The sequence below is a fragment of the Sarcophilus harrisii genome, chromosome 3 (genome assembly GCF_902635505.1).
Source record: "Sarcophilus harrisii chromosome 3, mSarHar1.11, whole genome shotgun sequence".
Taxonomy (NCBI): Eukaryota; Metazoa; Chordata; class Mammalia; order Dasyuromorphia; family Dasyuridae; genus Sarcophilus; species Sarcophilus harrisii.
The window spans coordinates 402,294,284-402,316,687 of NC_045428.1; the positions used below are offsets into that span (position 1 = coordinate 402,294,284).

Here is a 22,404-nt window from a genome sequence, read left to right on the forward strand (position 1 = left end):
ACAGAAGGAAAAACATCCCAATTCTTAGAAAGTTGTATGATTATTTATCACTGGAAGTTTTTAAGCTAAAGCCTTTATTTTGGACAGATGTTACAGAAAAGAATAATATTTTGAAAAATAGAAATTGGACTAGGTGATATGTAGAACTCCCAATTTTCTATGCGATTCTATAATTCTAATAATGTGTTTAACTATGACAATTTACTATAACTATAATGGAGTGAAATGAAACTGATAATATGTGAGAGAAATTCTTTGGATTCATTTTCTTCAAATTATTCTTTATACAGTATTGATAAATGCCTTTTCTCCATTCATTCACTATTTCATAATTAGAGTAAGTTCTTTCTAGATTCTTGGTAAACTATAAGAGCAAAATGCTGAGATGTTCTTTACTGCCACTATCATTGCCTTTACATTTACTGTACTGAACTTGAAATGGGGCAGAAAGTTAACAGACATGAAACAACACCAAGCAAAAAACATATCTTGAAACATATAATTAAAATTATTTCTTCCATTGCATGACTTTCCCCTTCGTGGTTTCATTGTATTGAATTGTAAAAAAGAATTAAGTGGGAATTTTGGAGGAATTTTGTGGAAGCTGAGATGACAGGGAAAGGTCAGCAGATGACACAAAAAATTTCAAAACTAGACATGCATAACTTATAGTATTATATAATATCAACATATCTTATCTTTTAATACCATAGATATGCCTAAAATTTATAATATAGTACTGTAAAAGGAAAAGAAAAAAATCAGACGACTTCTCTGGTACCAAGAAAAAGTCAAAAAATTTTCTAGATGTGGGGGAGGGGTATGTTGACCTTCTAAACCCCAGTGATATGAAAGGGATAAATGTGAAATTAACTATAAATGCTATGGGAGTTTAGAGAAAGAAACCTTTTGAAATCTTGATAGAATTTAGATAATACTAAGAAAATTGGTTTTCTGGCCAAAGAAACAATATGAGCACATTTTGTAACACAATTACTATTTTAGGTGCACACTCGGTTTCATTGCCATATTCTCATCCCTGTTGAACTTATTCTGTTATATACAGTACTTGTTCTATATAACTCCCTTTTGTTCATCCCCTTTTCCCTTCTGCTTTCTTGCCTTGCATATGCTGTTGGTGTTTATTTTAGTCCTGTCTGACTGTGACTCCTGACCCTATTTAGAGTTTTCTTGACAAACATAACTAGAGTCGTTTTCCATTTCCTTATCCAGTTCATTTGACAGATGAGGAAACGGGCAAATAGGGTTAAGCGACTTGCCCAGGGTCACACAGATACTAAGTGCCTTATATATGGTCAATGCTTTATTAATATAGTAAATGCTATTATTAATGAATTGAAACTTTGTTTTAACCTTAAGGAATCTACTTACTTTAAGACATCCAGCAAATGGAAGGTAATAACAGTCGGGTACCAGAAAAGACTATGGTTCCCTGACTGCTAACATCAAGCAAAAGGCAGCACTTGAGCTGATAATTGAAGGAAGCTGGAGATTTGAAACTAAAAAAGTGGTGGGTATAGGGGAAGAAAAAATTCCAGAAAGTCAGTATGGCTGAATTGTAGACTGTGGAAGGGAATAGACAATGTATCTGTAAAGCTAATTTAAAAAGATTCTAAAGGAAGAGCTATGTGAAGAGCCCAACTGAGGGGTTCATTATTGGAACTTAGAGGTAATAAGGAACCATTGAACTTTTTGGAGTAGGGTGTGACTTAATCATACCTGTATTTTAGGAGAATCACTTTGGTGGCTGTGTGAAACATTAATTAGAATGAGAGCCCACTTGAAGCTAAGACCAATTAGGAGGCTATTCTGATAGTTTAAGAGAGGTGAAGAAAGCTATGTAGAGAAAAGAGAACTTATATTAAAAGAGACACGATCTAAAAGATGGAATTGATAATAAGATTTGGCAACTGTATATTTGGAGAATGGGTGGTAGTCAGTGATGATGCTGAGGTTTTGAACTTGTCTGTTGGTACCCTTGACAAACAATAGGAAAGTTTGGGGAAAGGGTAGGTTTGAGGGGAATGGTAATTTCTATTGTGCACATGTGCCTATGGGTCTTTGTGAGAAAAGACCATGATACATATATATATTTTTTGAGCTTGATAGATATTTATTAACAAATAAATAATTGATAAATTGATTAATAAATAACTCCCTGACTGACAGATTTATCTTCAGTTATTCAGTTCTCAGTTGGTCTTGTTTCAGTCATCTATGTGCATCTTTTATAAAAGTTTGACATTAAGTTCCCTATGTAATCCCATTGGTTTCTATAAGCAGTTTTCCTTTTTCTCCAGAATAATGTCTACTTGTTCTCAGAATTATTTTTTGGAAGTTTCTCATCTTTTTTAGGTCATTTCCCTAAAAATAAAATTAATAGACTTTCAAATCCTACTTATTCTCTCTGAGTCCTTTATAATCTGCTTTCTCAAAATTTACTGTACAATGTATATTATTCTTGGGTTTCCTTTCCTTTTTTTTTTCTTTTCTTTTTTTTTAAATTATAATAACTTTTTATTGACAGAACCCATGCCAGGATAATTTTTTACAACATTATTATCCCTTGCACTCACTTCTGTTCCGATTTTTCCCCTCTCTCCCTTCACCCCCTCCCCTAGATGGCAAGCAGTCCTATGTATGTTGAATATGTCGCAGTATATCCTAGATACAATATATGTGTGCAGAACCAAACAGTTCTCTTGTTGCACAGGAAGAATTGGATTCAGAAGGTAAAAATAACCTGGGAAGAAAGATAAAAATGCAAACAGTTTACATTCATTTCCCAGTGTTCTTTCTTTGGGTGTAGCTGCTTCTGTCCATCATTGATCAATTGAAACTGAATTAGGTCTCTTTCAAAGAAATCCACTTCCATCAGAATACATCTTCATACAGTGTTGTTGTTCAAGAATATAATGGTCTCCTGGTTCTGCTCATTTCACTTAGGATCAGTTCATGTAAGTCTCTCCAAGCCTCTTTGTATTCATCCTGCTGGTCATTTCTTACAGAACAATAATATTCCATAACATTCATATATCACAATTTACCCAACCATTCTCCAATTGAAGGGCATCCATTCATTTTCCAGTTTCTAGCCACTACAAACAGGGCTGCCACAAGTATTTTGGCACAGACAGGTCCCTTTCCCTTCTTTAGTATCTCCTTGGGGTATAAGCCCAGTAGTAGCACTGCTGGGTCAAAGTATATGCACAGTTTGATAACTTTTTGGGCATAATTCCAGATTGCTCTCCAGAATGGTTGGATTTGTTCACAACTCCACCAACAATGCATCAGTGTCCCAGTTTTCCCGCATCCCCTCCAACATTCGTTGTTATTTTTTCCTGTCATCTTAGCCAATCTGACAGGTGTGTAGACCATGATATTTAAGACATAAAAGATTATTTGCACCTTTGGGAAAATGAGAGAATAGGAATTAAGAATAAAGTATGCAGAATGCCTGATAGAAGGAGGAGGGAGAGAATGTTGGCTTGAAGAAATTTAAGGGTCTGATCTTGATTTCTTTGTTTGTTTTTAAGGATGAGGGGTAATGTTTATTGGTCTTAAGGAAGAAACTTGAGATTGAAGATTAGACAGAAAGAGGGTGATTGAAGTAGCCATCTACTGGGGAAGATAAGAGGGTTTGGACTAGATCCCGGCCAATCCAATCCAGTATAATGAATAGAGCTCTGGCCTTGGAGTAAGGAAGGCCTGAATTAGAGCCAAGCCTCTGATAAGTTAATTAACATCTCTATCCCCAACCCAAAACTTTTTAAGTTATAAAGGAGTTGATAATCTACCCAGTGTAGGGAATTTCCATTCTGATTTCCATGCTGATGAAATAAGTTTCAATCCAACATTTTACTTGGAGTTCATAAAGCCTTTTTGGGTTCAAATCTATACTCTGATACTAGATACGTGACCCTGGGCAAGTCACTTATTGTCTCGTGCCTCTGCTCATGAGTATGATAATGGTACAGTCAGTTCATCATTCACAATACTTACATTCTATAAGGTTACCATGAATGCTGAATTAGCAAATACTGAACCATTCTTATAGGGGAAATACAGGGTTGGGTTCCTGTGAGCTAGTCACAAATTTACTTTGTCTCACATATAAAATAACAATTTCTTCATCTATTTTCTCAGTGTACCGTAATGTTGATTTGTTAACCTTGAACTCACAGTCAGCAGCACTACATAACTCATGATTAAACAAAGCTTATCTAATGTAGTTTTTCTGTAAGGTACATCATAGCCTTCTTATACCTGGGAACACTGCATAACTTTTAAACTCTGTAATTGAGGGCTAATTTAAATAGCATAATCGCCAATAAAAAGTGAAAATGAAAACATTGTTTTACTAAATAGATCTGGAACAGGAACCTTGTTTACAGTATGAGATCTGAAACCAAAAGGTACACCATCCCCTTATTCAACCTCAGCTGGGAATATGTACAATGAGTAACAAATTTCTCACCCCTATGGGCAGGAAGATGAAATTTCTGCAAGAACTGATTTGGGATTTACAAATAAATTTTAAGGAGTAGGTGAATTCACAGATAAGAAATTCTTATTGTGAGGCTCAAGTAAAATAATATTTGTAAAGCTATATATTAATGTTAGCAATTATTGTGTAGGATGGCTGTCTTGGTGGGAATATGGGATATCTTAAGGAGATAATATCTAGAAATTATGAGATATAAATAAGGGGAGAAGAGGGAGCTTTCCACAGAGTCCTGCTTTTATGTCAAGTTTGACAGTGGAAGGAAAGGGACAAATAAAATGATAGCTAGTAGCAGGGCCAAATTTATAAAGTTGAAAGATCTCTTTTGTTTGAAGGCAGTGGCAGAACTGGAGAATATGCTAGGCAGGGGCAATGCAGGTATATAAGGATAACTCTCAGGAGTTAAGCATAAAATTAAGAACCAGAGTGGAGCAGTTGTTCAGAGATTTAAGGAAATAAGCATGAAGGTAGTACTTGTGGAGAATTAGGGTAAATGCAGGAACTCAACTAGAATAACCTTCTATATAACATGAAAATACAATGCTTTCTACAGATGTTATTAAATAAGGATAAAAGATTTGCCTAGCAAGAGTTTTTTGTAAGATGGACCATAGGAATTTGTTGTGGGATAGGTTTGTACAAAATGTTTTGTTTACCTGTTTCTCCCACTTTTAGTCATACCCTAGTGATTTTCAGTATTTTTTAAAAATTAAAATTAGCCTTTACTTCTACATCTTGTGTGATTTTAAAATTGAATATATAATTCAATTCTTTAAATGACAGTTGAAGGCATTTGAATGATATTTGAAGAACCTTTGGTTCCTTAACATGAAATGTCCTCTTTCATTCTGATATTTGAGTATATGTTCAGAGTCCTTTGTTCAGGTACTGAAATGGCTTTTTAAAAAGTGTTTACATTAATAGTTTAGGTATAAAATGGAAAGAAGATCTGTATAATTGAAACAGTTAACAAAATGGAAGGGCACTATGTGATTAGACAACCCAATAAGTGACACATAAAAGTTAAAACAATTTATAGTTCTCATAATAGAAGGAAAAGATGCCATTTTCTAAGGATTGCAGTTGTGTAATGTTACTATTAATATTGGCATGTATTTCATTTACTTGAGCCACAGCTAACTGGATGTTTTTTCATAGGTGCAATGGATGAGCTTCACAGCTTAGATCCAAGAAGGCAAGAATTATTGGAAGCTCGATTTACAGGAGTTGTAAGTGGAAGCACTGGAAGTACTGGCAGTTGCAGTGTTGGAGCTAAAGTAGGTATTGCTTTAAATAAGCACATTTTCATTTATATTGGATTATTTAAAATACAGTTTGCAAAGTATTCCTTTATTTTGTATCAAGAAGTTATTGGTCCCTTTAACATATAAGAAAGGGTGATTTTATATTTGGCTTCACTATTATACTTTATATTTTCTTGTAGTTTCTTTGAAAGCAAGATCGCTTAATTTAAACATACATCTATATTATATATATTTACACATGCATGCATATACATACTTATGTGAGCATGTGTATGCATGTATAACTAATATTAATTAATTACTTGGAATAGTGTGAATAGTGTGAAATTGCATTTCAGTAAATATTAAAACACTCTGCTCAACATTGAAGGATTTCATAAATATGACATTTCTTGCTCCCAGGGAGTTAATATCCTTGAGATATTGTTTATTTTTTTTCTGCTCATCTGTGAAGCAACTGAGTGAAGCCTCTAGCTTGAAACTAGGTTATTCACATATTGTTGAAATGCTCTGTGGCTCAAGGTACTTTTTTACAGCATGGAGCAAAGCTTCTTAAAACTGTGGATAATGACCTTAAGTGGAGTTGTGTAACTAAATGTGAGGGTTGTGAAAAATTGTCAGCAATTAAAGCTATCAAATATTATACCAAGATATAAATTTTTATGTAAAAATAAACATCTATCTCATTAGTATGCGCATGTGCTTTTGTTTTTGATAAATGGTAAAATTATGTGTGTATCAAAGAATTGTTTTAAAATAAAGTTCTTTATGATTTATCAGTAAATGTTTGATTGTATACCTGTTCTACATTCTTGGTGTCGTGTAAAAATTTCTTGGACAAAAAGGGGTCACACAATGAAAACATTTAAGAAACCCTGGTAGAGAGCATTCTTGTTTCTTGTCTTTATTGAACTCTCTTATTTTCCTTAGTACTTTTACGTATTCCTATTATCTCACTTTGCTTTTTGTTCCTTAGATTTTAGTCAGTTTAATTAATCAGTGGTAATTATTGACTGTTAGTTTTTTAGAACTATGCCATATTAGGTTTTAGACCTAAGAATGGTAATAGAGTCAAGTAGCCTTCTCAAAGAATGCATTTGAGAAGACACAATCAATAAATATGAACCACAGAAAAAATTAAATGTTAAACTGTGATTGAGACTTAGATTTTTAGAAAAGGGACAGACCACTCCTGGGAATCATAGAGGTAATGATACTTGAGATTAGGTAGGATCTTGTTAAAGAGAGTTTAGGAAGAAGGGACATTTGGAACAGGAGGAGTATTATGTATAAAAATGAGAAACAAGAATTTAGGGTGATGTATTCTTGGGAAAAAGATGAGTAGAGTAGTACTAGATTAAGCAAATATTATAATAAAATGGTTCAGGATCTTTTCTTATGTGCTGTTTTTGAAAAAAAAAATGTATCTTAGTAATATTACAAAGAGAAAGCATATTTGTATATCCAAAACACTTTGTATATTATACAAATGTATTTAATTTACTCTTAGGTCAGAAAAAAGGACTATAGTATATCTTATGAGTTAAAATTAATATTAGTATATTATATTGTTTTATCATTAATAACTTCTCACATTTTGCTTTTGATAATTTCAGTATTTGTCATAATTTAAACTTAAAATACATTTTCAAAAAGCTGCCCCTATAAATTATGTTATTTCTCCACTCTTCAATGATTCTGCATTGATCATATAAAATAAAAGTTTTCATGGGAATTTTGGAAAATTCTTTTGGAATTTTAATCTCAAATAATGAAATGATATGTAGAGTGTCTGGTTTTAGTTATTTACCTTCAAAACATAGAATGATAGATTTGTTATCAGGAGGAACTTAAGAGATCATATAGTTCAACCGTAACATTTTACAAGTAATAAAATTGAGACCAAGAGAACTTAATAGTTCAGGGTAACACGAGTTTTAAATTTTTGACATAGTCAAAAATTTTCTGCTTTGTTTTCTGTAATCTCCTTTATGACTTGTTAAATTATCAATTCTCCATGTCTACCATCATTCTTCCTTATTTATTTATTTTTTTATTTTGGTGTGACTTCTTATTTTTAGATTGTTAGATGGTATGCATTATAAAATGGTGGTCTATCAAATTCTTTTATATTTTAAATAAACTAACAGCTCTAGATCACTTCAAATTTAGTAATTTTTTTCTTTTTCCTTTTGTTTAATAGTATTTTCCAATTACATGTGAAGATATTTTTCAACATTCACTCTTAGATTTTTTTCCTTCTTTCCCTCTCCCCCTGCCCGAGACATCAATTAGCATTGTGGTATAGATTATGCATGTACACAATATTAAACATATTTCCATCTTTTAGTCATATTGTTAAAGAATTGGAACATAAGGGAAAAACCATGAGAAAGAAAAAAAAAGTGAAAATTGTATACTTTGATCTGCATCCAGACTCCATAGTTCTTTTTTCTCTTTTTCTTTTGCAATTATCTTAGATCATTGTATTGCTGAGAAAAGTCTTTCAAAGCCAATTGTGCAGTATTGCTTTTAGTGTATACAATATTCTCAGCATTCATTTATTTTTTTATTTTTATTTTTTTTTGAGGAAAACGTATTTGTTTCAGGAAGAGGTTACAGGCAAAATGAAGGGATACAATTGACACCAGAAATGGTAAATATGAAATAGAGTAGGAGGATCATATGAAAGATAAGTTCTTCAGTGGAATTCACAATTAGCCCGTGGAAAGGGAGCACCCCATGAAGTTGGGGCATGTTTTTAACTGGCAAGCTAAATCCTGAAAAGGACTTAGCACCCTAAAAGAATTAATTAGCTATAAGAAGGAGCCATGGGGTTGGGAAGCATAGTGAAGTTAGGAGAGATACCATGTGGCATGGGGGAAGGGGAAAGACGCCATGAAGCAGAGTGCCTGCTATAGCAGAGTGACCCAAAGGAAGGCAGCCTCACCACTCATTTATAAAGCACCTTTTGGGTAAAAAAGGCAGTATAGTAGATGGTAGGTATTAAAAGAGACTTTAGATCTTGTCCTTACGACAAGGAATTGTTATGAAGATCACATAATCTCATATTTATCAAGTGTTTATAAATATTTTAAATGAAATACTTAAAACTTATCATAATTCCTGGTGTTTAATAGGCATTTAATAAATGTTTGTTTCCTTCTCAGACTTTTTTTTTTGTAAAGGGGTCTTAGCCCCTTTTTTTAGTCTGAAATTATTAAGGACTCTACAAAAAGTATTTGTGGTTATATTTATTGATAGTTATCACAATTAAAATTAAAATATGTTAGTCATATTTTTAAAAATTTTGACTTCATGGATTCACTGAAAGGGTCTTATGTGACCCTCAAATGTCCTTAAGCCACCCATAGAGCACTACTTATGTAATGCATCCCTAGCCTGCCCCTTGTTATATACTTACATATACTTGTTAACTTTTTTGCTGCAATTTTGTAACTCATCTGTATACTTTTACTTTTTCCCCCCAAAATATATGTAAAGATAGTTTTAACGTTCATTTTTGTAAAACTTCATGTTTCAAATTTTTCTCCCTTCATTTTTCTCTGCCCCTTCCCCAAGACAGCAAGCAATCTGATAGTTTAAATATGTGGTATCCTTTTAAACATGTTTTATATTTGTCATATTGCCCAAGAAAAATCAGACCAAAAGGAGGAAAAAAAGTCATGAGAAAGAAAAAAGCAAAACAAACAAAAAGATAAAAAACTATGTTTCAATACACATTCAATCCATAGTTCTCTCTCTGGATGTGATTGGCATTTTCCATCCCAAATCTGTTGGAATTGCCTTGAATCGCTGCATTGTTGAGAAAGAGCCATGTCCATTTTACTTTTCTTATATGGTTTCCTGCTTACTCTTGGATTCTATATCTGAGCTAAACTCTTAGTACTTTTGTTTTATGAGAGACTAAGTGGTCCATTGCTACTGTATGATACATATCATGATATCAAGAGGCAAGTATAGACATTAGGCTTAGTTCTTGGTTACCACTGCTACTGTTATTGCTTTTAGTCCCTTAAATTTTTTTTTTTTTTAAACTAGTTCAGGTAGTTAGTAGTTTGTCTACTTGTCAGCTTAATGAAATGCGAGGAAATGTGTCTAGTCCTGGGAGACTTGCACATTAGAAACCATCCTGTCTAGCTTTAGAAAAATATGGGCTGCTGGTACATTGGCTAAGGCATAGCTCATGTGGAATGAAGTAGATGCATTTGCGCCGTTTACAATAAAACAAGTACCTTTAAGACCAATTTACAGTAAAACGAGTACCTTTAAGACCAATTCTAGTAATGTTCTGGCAAAGTCCTGGGTATAGTGGACCAACAGCAGATGTTCACTTTATATACAGTTAAACATTTATTTTGTTGTTGGTTAGTTATTTTTCAGCCATGTCTTACTCTTTGTGACCCTGTTTGGGTTTTTCTTGGTAAAAACACTGGAGTGGTTTTCCATTTCTTTCTCTACCTCATTTTATAGATGAGAAAACTGAGACAAACAGGGTCATACAGCTGGTAAATATCTGAGGCTTGATTTGAAGTCAGGAAGACGAGACTTAATGATTCCAGGCCCGATATTCTATCTACTGGGCCACCTAGCTACTCTCCATTGTCCCCTCTTTCCATCCCCCCCAATTTTTTTATTAAGCACTTTTAATATGTGTGAAATATTTATTGTTCTGAATATATACAAAGTTGAGGTAAAGCTATCTCTTTGCTCATAGAGTCCCATTTTTATATAAATTTAAATACATAAATGTATTAAGATGGTGCATAACAAGATCAAAACAAATATTTTTCACTTTATTGTTTTCATATGTTTTTGTGTTTTGCAATATTTTGCATAATTTTTGCATGTATAACCTATATCAAATTGCAGATCCTCTGAAAATGGGAAGAAAGGGAAAGGCAAAGAGAATTTAGAACTCAATTTTTGGAAAAAAAAATTCAATTGTATTTTTTCAATTATATGTAAAAATAGTTTTCAGTGTTTATTATTTTTTAAGATTTTTTAAGTTCCAAAAATTCTCCCTCCGCTACCTTCTCCCCCAAATAGCAAATAATATGATACAGTTTATACATGTATAATCATTTTAAACATTTTCATATTATGTTGTGAAAGAAAAATCAGAACAAAAGGAAAAAACCATGAGGAAAAAAAAGTAAACAAAGAAAAAAATGAAAATAGAATGCTTCAATTTGTCTTCGTAGGTCTTTCTTTGGATGCAGATGGCATTTTCCATCCCAAGTCTATAGAATTGTCTTGGATCACTGTATCATTGAGAAGAACTTATAAGTCATAGTTGATCATCACATAATCTTGCTATTACTATGTACAATGTTTGCCTGATGCTGCTCATTTTACTCAGCATCAGTTCATGTAAGTCTTTCCAGACTGAGATCGGTCTGCTCATCCTTTCTTACAGAATAATATTCCATTACATTCATATACTATAACTTATTTAGCCATTCTCCTATTAATGGGCATGCACTCAATTTTCAATTCCTTGCCACCACAAAAAGTGCTCCTACAAACATTTTTGTACATGTGGATCCTCTTCCCTCTTTTGTGATTTCTTTAGGATACAGATCCAGTAGTGACACAGCTGGATCAAAGGATAGCCCTTTGGGCATAATTACAAATTGCTCTCTAGTATGACTTGATCAATTCACAATTCCACTAATGGAACTCAATTTTTTTTTAATGAATATTAAAAAATTGTTTTTACATGTAATTTGGGGGAAATTAAATATTTTTGAAGTTAAAAAAAATGATGTATTACAAAATATATCTGGAGTCCAAAGTATCCTGTGGAGAAATTAGATAAGGCATTAAAAACCCAAGATAATCTCCATAACATAGTGGGGTGTTGAAGGAGGATTTTGGTAGAGAACTGTATATCAGAAACAAAATGAAACATAATAGCATTATCCAACCCTTGTGCAAAGTTTCATAGTATATTGAGATTTACTATACCCTCTAAAATACTATAATGAAGATGGAGAAAGTACAGAGTAGAAACTAAAATCATCAGGAAAGTGATTTGAACATAGGCTAAAAAATACCCATTCTATCAGTAGCAGGTTATAATAGACCTTATAAATTGTGAAGAAAATGGACAAGCTTAGCTGTCTTCACTAAATTCTGAATTATAAGAATTAAATGTCATCTCTTGAATCTTTCCAGTAAAAAGGTGTTGCTTTATTCATCAGTTGGCTTATTTAAAGAAACTTTTATTAAGAAGCTTGATTATCAAATCAGCTTTTTTCCCTGGATATCATTTTAAAGACACTAGAACACATAAATCAGTGGTGAGTGAGCAAGAATATCCCATTGGTGAGGGCTTTCAAAGATAAGGATAGCTTAAAGAATATTGTCATTTCTTTAGTTTACCTCCTTAGCTTAGTCCTCAGTCCCATTTTTTATGTACCAGATTTCTTGCACCAGTAACAGATGATCGCTTTCCCCTAAGGAAAAGCATAAATGGAAGAGGTTATTTTTCTATATAGCCTTAGTTTGAATGGATTTAATTTCAGTTCAACTTTCATTTATTCTTTTTACCCTCTTCATCCTCTTGGTGTCCCCTTGATTCTCTAGGAAAGAAGGTTCATTTTGCTCTCAGGATGAGCTGCTCTGACTCAAGGCTGAAACTACATTAATTTTAAAATTTATTTCTCCTTGCTATCTTTTCTCTGACTAAAGCATATATGTATTTGTTCAATTGATATTCATTGAATTTATTTTATTAATACTCCACTGTTCTGTTCAGCTTACCAGTCTTTTCTCATAGCTATCCTGGGGGATCTGACCCTTGTCCTTGGTCTTAAGTCATGATTTCTGCGTTAGTCTGAGGTCCTGGAATTTGCTTATATTACATTTCTCTTTGAAATCTTTTTTGCTCTATGTCTTTGGGTTCATCAGCTGCCTTAATTTTTATAAATAACGAATCCTGACTGAGAATAATTTCCTTTTTTTTTTTTCATTCTACTTGTATCCAGCTCAAGTTTTTTATAGTGGGAATTAGCTGTATCATTTTGTTGCCTAAATAAAACTTTCTAAAAGTTTTAGATATTCTGTTAAGTTCTTTTTCAATGAACAGTTTTCTTTTGTTTTGTTTTGTTTTACAATTTCAATCATATAATTTGAATTTGAGAATAAGTCTATTTTGTCAGTTTAATATGGCATTTAAAATGATTTTTATATCGTTTCTCTTTTGATTTCTACTCATGATATCCATTCCTTTGAAAAGGAAAAAAAATGGAGTATTATGTTGTACCTAAGAATTTAAATGAATGGAAGTTTTGTTATTTGAATACTTATAACCAAATTTTAACACATTTTGCTTACCTATGATTAGGCTTTTTTAAAAAACTAGTTTTTCACTTAAGTTTTTTCTTTATTTTTAACAGGCCTCAACAAACAATGAAAGCTCTAATCACAGTTTTGGAAGCTTAGGATCTCTAAGTGATAAAGAATCTGAGGTATGTAATTTTTTTAAAAGCCTGCATTATCTTTGCTAAGTAGATATTTTTCTTTTCATTAATTATTCTTGTCCTAAAGGTTAATATTTAAAGTTCATTGAAATAAAATATATTATAAAGAAGAGAATTTACTTTTCTCCACAAATTGTAGCAATGTTGACAGTTAAAAGAAATTATAATCTGGATAGATGTGTAGGTGACCTTGAATATTGGCAATATAAAACAATCTTTGTCTTGGAATTAGAAAGTTATTAGTCAGGAATAATTTTAGATTGTTAAGGGTGATTTTTCAAATAATATTGAATATATATCAACATTTCTTACATTTCTTAGTTTCATCTTGAAGTATTTGTTTCTTTTGTCTGCATGCCTGCATGCACTCTTCCCATTAAGATACAGATATTTCTATTTTTAGATTTTGATATTGGTGTTAATTCTTTTACATAATTAAAAATCCAAAGAATTTTTCTTTCACTCATGAAGACATGTATTGAATAGGCCCATATTGGGAGTTGGGGTGTGTTGACCAATTTTGAGTATGCTGTACTTAATAGAATCTTTTTTAAAACATTTGTGTTGGAAAGTTTTGAGGTATTCTTACATAGTTGGTCATGCATTTTCAGTTTTGGTTGATTGATCCATTGGAGTTTTGTGTCGCTAGGTGTTAAGGCAATAATCTTAACAGTCTTTCATTTAAGAGTTAATTCATTTTATATTTTTCCCTTTCAGTGTAATTGCCTTCTGACTTTGATCTTTTCCCATCTTTGTTTTTCTTGTGTTAGTGTAGCTTTGTTGTGTTGACATTGAGTTTCAAGAGGCTTTTTTCAGCACTCAGAAACTATAGATTTGGTATTGGCCTTTAGTGGAGAGAGAGAGTACTGAAAAAGCTATCTTCATCTGTGGTGGCATTCATAAGCATCTGATCTTCTGGTACTTGGATCATTTTGTGGAGTAATATATACAGGCATTCTCAAACTCCAAATGAGTGTGGCATAGGGCTCTGACTCATCAGGCTTTCCCTTCCACAGAGACAACTGGCAGGCAGCTGAAAGGACACTGTACAAATGAATGGGACATTATCTGCACTAGGTTCCCTTGAGGTAAGCTTTAGCAGGTCCTGTTGAAACTAGCTACTACAGATCAGTATTTTATATTAATTTGGTACGAAATAGGGTGTCAGTTATTTTTTAGGCTTAGCTTTAGCTAAAATAAGAGTTTTTTCACAAAGCTGTGGTATGAAAGGTGATCTCACCTATTAATTCTAGAAGTTTGGATCACTTCTTGATATTCCATAGTATTAGATATACTTGGTAAATTCACATACTTTCCTATTTTATAACCATTTGTTTGGACAGGACCAGAGAGGCTTATTTCAGACATAGTGTTTAATTTCTTGTCATTTAAGTAGATATTTGTATTTGAGTTTTATTGGAAAATATTAGTGAATAAAGATGTAAGTGACTTTTAACACTCATCTTTTATCCCATGTTGTTTTGCAGGCTCCTTCTTACTTCCAAATAGTTGTAACAACTTTCAGCATTTAGGTCTCATTTATGAGCCTTTACTTTTATAAGAAAAAAATTAGTTCTCTTTAGAAGATTTCCAAGGATGACTTGAATTTAGTAGTACTTAAAATATAAAGCATGGTTTCTTGGTTGGGCAGAATGCCTTCTGCTACATAATTTTATTAGTACTTTTCAGGTTAAAGTGATGTGATTTGTTCTTTATGTGATGCAGCTTAAAATTGCAGCAGTCCTACCTATGAATATTTAAAACTTTTGTATATACTTGATGAATCAGATAAATAACCTTCATAACTTCTTGCCTTGAGAAATATTTTGGACATGACTGCTTTTTCATAAATTTGTCCTAAGAATTGATTTGTTGATTATTATTTCTCTCCCTATTAAAAAAAAAAAAGAATTGAAATTACCTAGGAAGTAAGTCCTTCCTCTTCCCACAGCCTGCCACTACTCCCTATCCCTCACTCCCCTCCACCCTCCAAAAAAGTCAAAGATGTATGCAAAAATACTTGTTTATATGCTATTCTTCTGGGAAAAGCGATTGAAGTCATTCAAAACCTTGTGTAAGATGCTGCTCGTAGTAGGAGGAGTCTGTGGCTCATATCGTATTAATCAGACCTTACATCTGCCCACTTGATGGGTTTTTTTCCTTTTAGTCTGTCAGCAAGCATTAAGTATTTGTTGTACAGCAGGCACTGTGCTAAGCACTGGAAATACAAAAAGAGGCAAAAGAAAATCCTTGGCCTTACTTCCCTCAAAGGGAGAGAACACAAAAATAAATATCTACAAACCATTTCTACATGAGATAAATAGTGAATAATTAACAGAGGGAAAGCACTAGGATTAAAAGGGATTAGGGTTTTATTTGACACTTGATTTAAGATGGGAAAACCAGTAGGTGGAGTTGAGGAAGGAGAACATTCTGGATGCAGATGTGAGAGAGAGGCAGAGAAAATGCTCAGAACTGAGAACAAGAGAGTGCTTTGTTTCTGGAACAACAAGGAGGCCAATGTCACGGGTATAAGAAGGTGGAAAGATGGAGGGTAGGGTAGGTTATTAAGAGTTTTGAACATCAAAAGATTTTTGTATTTGATCCTGAATGTAATAGAAATCACTAAAGTTTTTTGAGTAGGGAAATGACATAGTTGCACCTGTGCTTCAGGAAAATTATTTTGCTGGCCACATGGAGAATTGATTGGAGCTGGGAAGAGATCTGAAGAAAGTGGATTTATTGGCAAAGGTGTTGTAATTGTCCAGGCTTGAGTTGATGTGGGCGATCACTAGAATGGTGGTAGTGTCAGAAGAGAAAAGGGGTATATGTGAAGAAGGTGAAATCGGCTGTCCTTGGCAACAGATTGGAAAGGGAGCAGAGGTGTTGTGGAGAATGAATCAAGGATGTGACAAGGAAGATTTCAAGTATGGGGGAGAAGAGGAAGATTGTTGTATCCTTCACTGTAAAAAGGGAAGATAGAAAATGAGGGTTTACAGTGAAAATATAAGTTTAGTTTGAGATATACTGGACTTCCAGTTTGAGATGTTTGAAAAGATACAAGTCAACAGAGAAGTTAGGACAGGATATGCAAGTTTTGAGAATCTTCAGCATTGAAATTGTAATTAACTTAATGGGACCTGAGGAAATCAAATAAGTGAAGTAGAATAGTAGGAGAAGAGGGCCTGAAATAGAACCCTAAGTGACATTAATGGTTAGGGAGTGTTACCTGGATGAAAATTGAGCAAAAGAGACTGAGGAGGATTCTTGATAGGGGAGAAGCAAGAAAGAGTATTTTGAAAACCTAGAGGGAAGAGCATATCAAGAAGAGGTTGATCGAGTGTCAATGATTGCAGAGAGATCAAGAAGAATAAAAATTGAGAAAAGGACTTCGGATTTGACAAAAGATCTTTGATAACTGTAGAGAGCACTTTGCATGCAACAATGAAGTCAGAAGCTGGATTGTAAGAGTGGGGGGAGGAGGAGAAGAGGCATCTCTTGTAGAGGATCTTTTCAAAGAAGAAAACATTTAAACATTTTCAGCCCTCTGTAATCTATCTTCTTTAAGTTGAACTGTCCTCTAAACTTTCTCCATTTTTGCCCCAAGATACTTAGGTACTTAGATGATCCATTATTTTCAGTGTGATTTAGGATTAACATTTAATTATCTTAGTACCTGAAAGTCTCCTTATCAGATGCTCTAAAATGTATCACTATATCTTTTAGAGATAGGTAGGTGACACAGTGGATAGAACATTGTGCCTAGAATTAGGAAGATCTGGGTTCAGCTCCTAATTCAGATACATACTATAGGTGTAACTGGCAAGTTAATTAACTTTGCCTCAGTTTCCTCATTTGTCAAATGAGCTGCAGAAGGAAATGGCAAAACCCATTTGGGGTTAAAAAAGTTGGACATGACTGAACAGCAGCAATGCCTTTTATATTATTTCTACTTCTAATTGTGAATTTTTTTCCCCCAAAGGAATGTTAAGGGAATATAGCCTCATCATTAACAATGGTATCAGAATATATTTGTGGACAATCCCAACCTTACCTGAGTTACATAATAAAAATTTTAAATTTGTATAATCTTTTTTCAATTATAACCGTGTTAGAGTGAGTTAGTTTTCAGAGTGATTCACAAGAGTCTATTTAATTGTGTGGGTAAACTACTACTACTACTACTACTACTACTACTACTACTACTACTACTACTATTATGCTAATACACACACACACACACATATAACTGATTATAAACTAATACTAATCTGTGACATAGGAACCTAGTGGTCCATTTATTTTAGGTACTAGGAGAACAAGAATTTATTATTCTCCCTTGTTTAGGCTCAGGATTAGCTCTCAAAAAGACTTTGATTGCTTGATGCCCCAGTAGATCAAGACTAGGGCAAGATCTGAGTTCATATATAGCCTTAGTTACTTAATAACCATGTGAGCCTGGGCAAGCCACTTAATCCTGTTTGACTCAATTCTCTTTTATTTTTCAAAACAGAGCTGCAAAATCTAAATTAGATTTTTTTTTTAATCTGCTTGTTTAATTTAAAAAAAATTTTTTTTAAAGGTACTTAAATAAAAACAACATTTACCAGGATCTAATGTTGCAGTCATTGGAATATTAAAAAATTACTTAGCCATGGAGCTACCAAAATGACATTCCTTTTAAAAAGATTCTTTAATAGAGATTACAGAAAGTCATCCCCAGGATAATATATCACAATCAGGCAGGATTTATACCAGAAATGTAAGGCTGGTTCAATATTAGGAAAACTATTAGCATAATTGACTATATCAATAACCAAACTAATAAAAATCATGATTGTCTCAATAAATGCAGAAAAAGCATTTAATAAAATCTAACACCCATTCTTACTAAAAACACTAGAGAGTATGGGAATAAAGATTCTTTGGTATAAATACAAATTTGGTAAATAGAATGATTTCCATATGTGATGAAAAATAGAATATTATATATGAAATTTTGAGTTTCTATTACATATAGCTTAGTGTTTTGTGTTTTTTTTTTTTTTTTTGGTTTGTTTTGATTTTGTTGGTGTCATCCTCTTTTTTATCTATCTATTTTTAACATGCATTACTTTATGAATCATATTAACGAAAAATCAGAACAAAAGGGAAAAATTATGGGAGAGGGGAAAAAAAAACAGAAAAAAGAAATAAACATAGTGTGTACTGATTTACATTTAGTCTCCATAATTCTTTTTCTGGCTGCAGATGACATTTTTTATCTAAAGACTATTGGATGGTCCTGGACCTTTTTAATTTCTTATACCACAACAATACATTACATTTGTATACCATAATTTGTTAGCTATTCCTCAGTTAACAAGTGCCTTCTTTGTTATAGCAAAATGCTGTTATAAATATTTTTTGTAAATGTAAATCTTTTCCTTTGTCTTTGTTCTCTTTAGAATGTTGCCTTTTAGAGTTATCTTTGGTTCAAACTCACTAATACTTTAGTGAGTTTTTGGGAATAGTACCAAATGATTTTCCAGAATGATTTGACTATGTCTTTGACTATTTATGTTTTGGGAAATGACTCTTGTTCTTTTATGTTTGATTTAAACCCTTATATGACCTGCATATTAAATTTTATCAGATATTTTGATTTTAAAAAATTTCTTTCTCCAAAAAAGGGCTTTTGTGCACTGATTTTTATTTGTCCTAATACTTTTCACTTTTATGTAATCAGAATTGCCCATTTTTATCTCTTGAAATCCTTTCCCTTAGTAAAAAGAATTCTACTAAAGTGATATTCCTGAAGCAGAGATGTGCACATTCCATTCTGTTACTCAGTAAACTCCAGTGATTACCTTTTACTTCAAAGATCAAATACTGTTACTTCTGTTTAATATTAAACTTGGTTTGTTATAGTAGAAAAGAATTCTGGATAAAGAATTTGGATTTAAATTTTATCCTATTTATGACCTTGTGCTAGTCCCTTAACATCCTAAGGTTCATTTTTTTCATCTTTAAAATAAGGTATTGGAATTCGAAAACTTATGAAGTCACTTTGAACTCTGCCTACATGATTCTATGATCTTTCCACACCAAATTTATTATACTTTACTCTTAGACCCAATTCTGTAATTCCAGTCCACCTGCCCTTATTTTTGCTGTGCCTTTGCATACTCTTTCTCCAGTGTCTGGAATTTGCTTCCTCTCTTTGCTGCTACATATTAGAATTCCAAGTTTAGCTCAGACTTCATTTTCTCTTCAATAGGTTATTCCTGAATTTTCCTTCCTTCCAGCAGTTACTACCTCCCACTCAAAAGAACCTTATGTTAATTTATCAGTATTTAATGTATACTTTCATTTGTAATCTTCCCTACCTGCCTACCCCAAATAACATGAACTCCTTTAGGATAGGTACACTTTAATCTGTCTTTGTCTCTCTGATCTCTAGTTCAAGTGTCTGGTACTTAGTGGCAATTAATAAAAGCCCTTTGAATGGATTATAACCAAACTTATTAATGACAGTGTGGCAGTGAGCACATCAAATCCTTTCTAAGATAAGTACATTTTTGTCATTAGATAAAGAGATTTCATATTTTAGCTTTAATGCTAATCTAAGAAGATACTTATTTATCCTCTAAGCTCATTTATGATTTTGTTTTTTAAATTGTGATTTTGAGAAATTTAAAGGAGATAGAGATGTCTCAATTCTGTAATGACATGAAAATAAAATATAAATTGTAAGAAGAGGTGTAAACTAAACTGATAGTCTTAAAATTTCAAGAGTTTTTATGTTTTATCATAGTTAAATGAGAAGAAACCATTTTACAACAACTTTATTTACAAATTGTTTGTCCTTTGAAAATTTATAGATAAATTTTATTTGCTTAAGTTTTTTTGTCCTTTTGAGCTTTTTTGTAGTAAACTGAAACATATAACAAAACTAATCTCAGACAGTCTTTTGTAATTTGCAACTATTGTAAACTAAATATTACTTTAAGAAAATAATTCATATTAATGACTTGGTTTGTGAACTCAGTCCTCCACTAAAGTTATACTCTAGTTCTGATGAAGAAGTCATCCTTTTTTTTAGGAAGACTATGCCAGTGAGAATTTACTGGCTGGAAAAACTTCAAGTATTGACCTTATGATGAAGATATGTTTAATTCCTGAGGCATAACTATGTTTAGAGGAAGCTAGATGGAATAGCAGATAGAGCCCTGGGCCTGTTGCCCAGTTGAAAATCAGCCTCAGCCACTTGTATGAACTTAGGCAACTTATTTGCTCTTTGCCTCAGTTTCCACATCCTCAGCTGGAGAAGGAAATAGCAAACCACTCCAGTATTTTTGCCAAGAAAAACCCCATAAACAGTGTAGTCCACAGACTTAATGTTGTTCATGATTGAACAACAAAGCTGTGTTTAGAATGGTCTGTTACTAGGTTGGAGCAGCCAGATGATTTAGTGTTTAGGAATACCTGAGTTAAATCCAGCTTCAGATTTTGGATAAGGAAACTGAGGCAAACAGGATTAAATGACTTGCCCAGAATTTTACAACTGTTGTTGTTATTATTTGTCTTTTCTTTCTCAAAGAGAACCATGCCATCAGGAAAGTGATTCCATGACATGCAAGTGAGGGAGGGCTATACAAAGTCACCAGCCTTACTGTTCCTTCCAGCATTACCTAGCTCCTGTTGGAAAATATAGATTAGGACAACTGAAGATGGCCCTGGATGTAGTCGAGAACATAAGCTAAGGTCTTTAACAGATCTCAGTTTGACTGAAGACAACATCCATTCTGTGGTTCGCTTAAGTAAGACAAGAGGCAAAGAATAGTCAATCAAAAACAAACAAACAAACAAAAAAAACAAAAAAGCTTAACTGGGAGGGGGGAGGGCAATTAAGGTTTCTATCCAAAACAGAAGTAATCAAAGGGAATGTAAACCATATAAGAGACCATGTAAGTCTCTTAAGACCAGATATGAATTTCAGGAAGACTCACCTTCCTGACTTCAAACTCTCCTTTATGCACTGTGCTATTAAATTCCTCATTTTATAGAATAGCTAAGTTACATAGGAATTCGAGCTCAGGGTCTTTGTTCTTTCCACTATACAATACTCTTCAGTAGAACAAATCTTTTTTAAAATTTAAATTTAAATAATTTTTCCCTCCTGTTTCCAATTTTATCTATTAAGAAAGAAAAATAAAATCCATTACAAATATTTATGGTCAGGCAAAAAGTCTTTAATTAGTTATGTTCCTATTAACCTCCCCCAGAAATGCTTTCCATTCTTCCTTAAATCTTACTCCTCCATGTGGAGGAGGATAACATATTTATGAGTCCTTGGAATCTGTGGCTGATTCCATTGTATTGATTAGAGTTCCTAAGTTTTTAAAAGTTATCTTTACAACAGTTTATTTATTTTTGCTGGACAATTTGGGTTAAATGACTTGTCAGTATCATACAGTTAGTCAATATTAAGTGTCTGAGGTTGCATTTGAATTCAGGTCCTCCTCATTTCAGGACTGTAGCGCTATCACACTGTGCCATTTAGCTTCCCCTAAACTATTGTTGTTATAGTATAAATTGTTTCCCAGGTTTCGCTCATATCTCTTTGAATCAATTCAAAAAGTCTTATGCCACAGTAGTTTTTTTTTTTATTATCATATTTGTATATCATAATTTGTGCAGCTATTCCTCAAAACAATCTGATGGGATAGCCCCTTAGTTTCCAATTCTTTGCCACCACAAAAAGTGCAGCTAACAAATTTTTTGTACACATGGGTCCTTTTCCATCTTTTTGAAATACAGGCTTAGTAGCGATGTTGCTGGATCCAAAAGTATACATAGTTTAATAGCTTTTTGGTCATAGTTTCAAATAGCTTTTCTCGGTGATAGGATGAATAATTCTTATTTTTATCAACAATGCATTACTGTATCTCTTTTCCCATAGACTTTTCTGTTTTTGTCATTTTCCCTCTTAATGAGCTTTGGAAAACTGATGAGTTTGGGGTGATAACCTCAGAATTATTTTAATTTTTATTTATCTAATTATTAGTAATTTTTTTTCATATGATTATTGATAACTTAGATTCTTTCCTTTGAAAACTACTTC

The 22,404-nt window shown here is 32.9% G+C and overlaps 1 protein-coding gene across 3 annotated transcripts in view; it reads left to right on the top strand.

Moving 5' to 3' along the window:
• Window positions 1-22,404, top strand: part of TLK1 (tousled like kinase 1) — a 151,154-nt gene that overhangs the window by 43,223 nt on the left and 85,527 nt on the right. For 2 of the 3 annotated variants that reach the window (XM_031960474.1, XM_031960475.1), the window contains exons 2-3: window positions 5,684-5,802; window positions 13,215-13,286. In XM_031960474.1, coding sequence (XP_031816334.1) covers window positions 5,684-5,802; window positions 13,215-13,286 — 191 coding nt within the window. Of the gene's footprint in view, window positions 1-5,683; window positions 5,803-13,214; window positions 13,287-14,314; window positions 14,387-22,404 lie in introns of those variants that run through there. The other variant, XM_031960476.1, reaches the window with a different exon arrangement.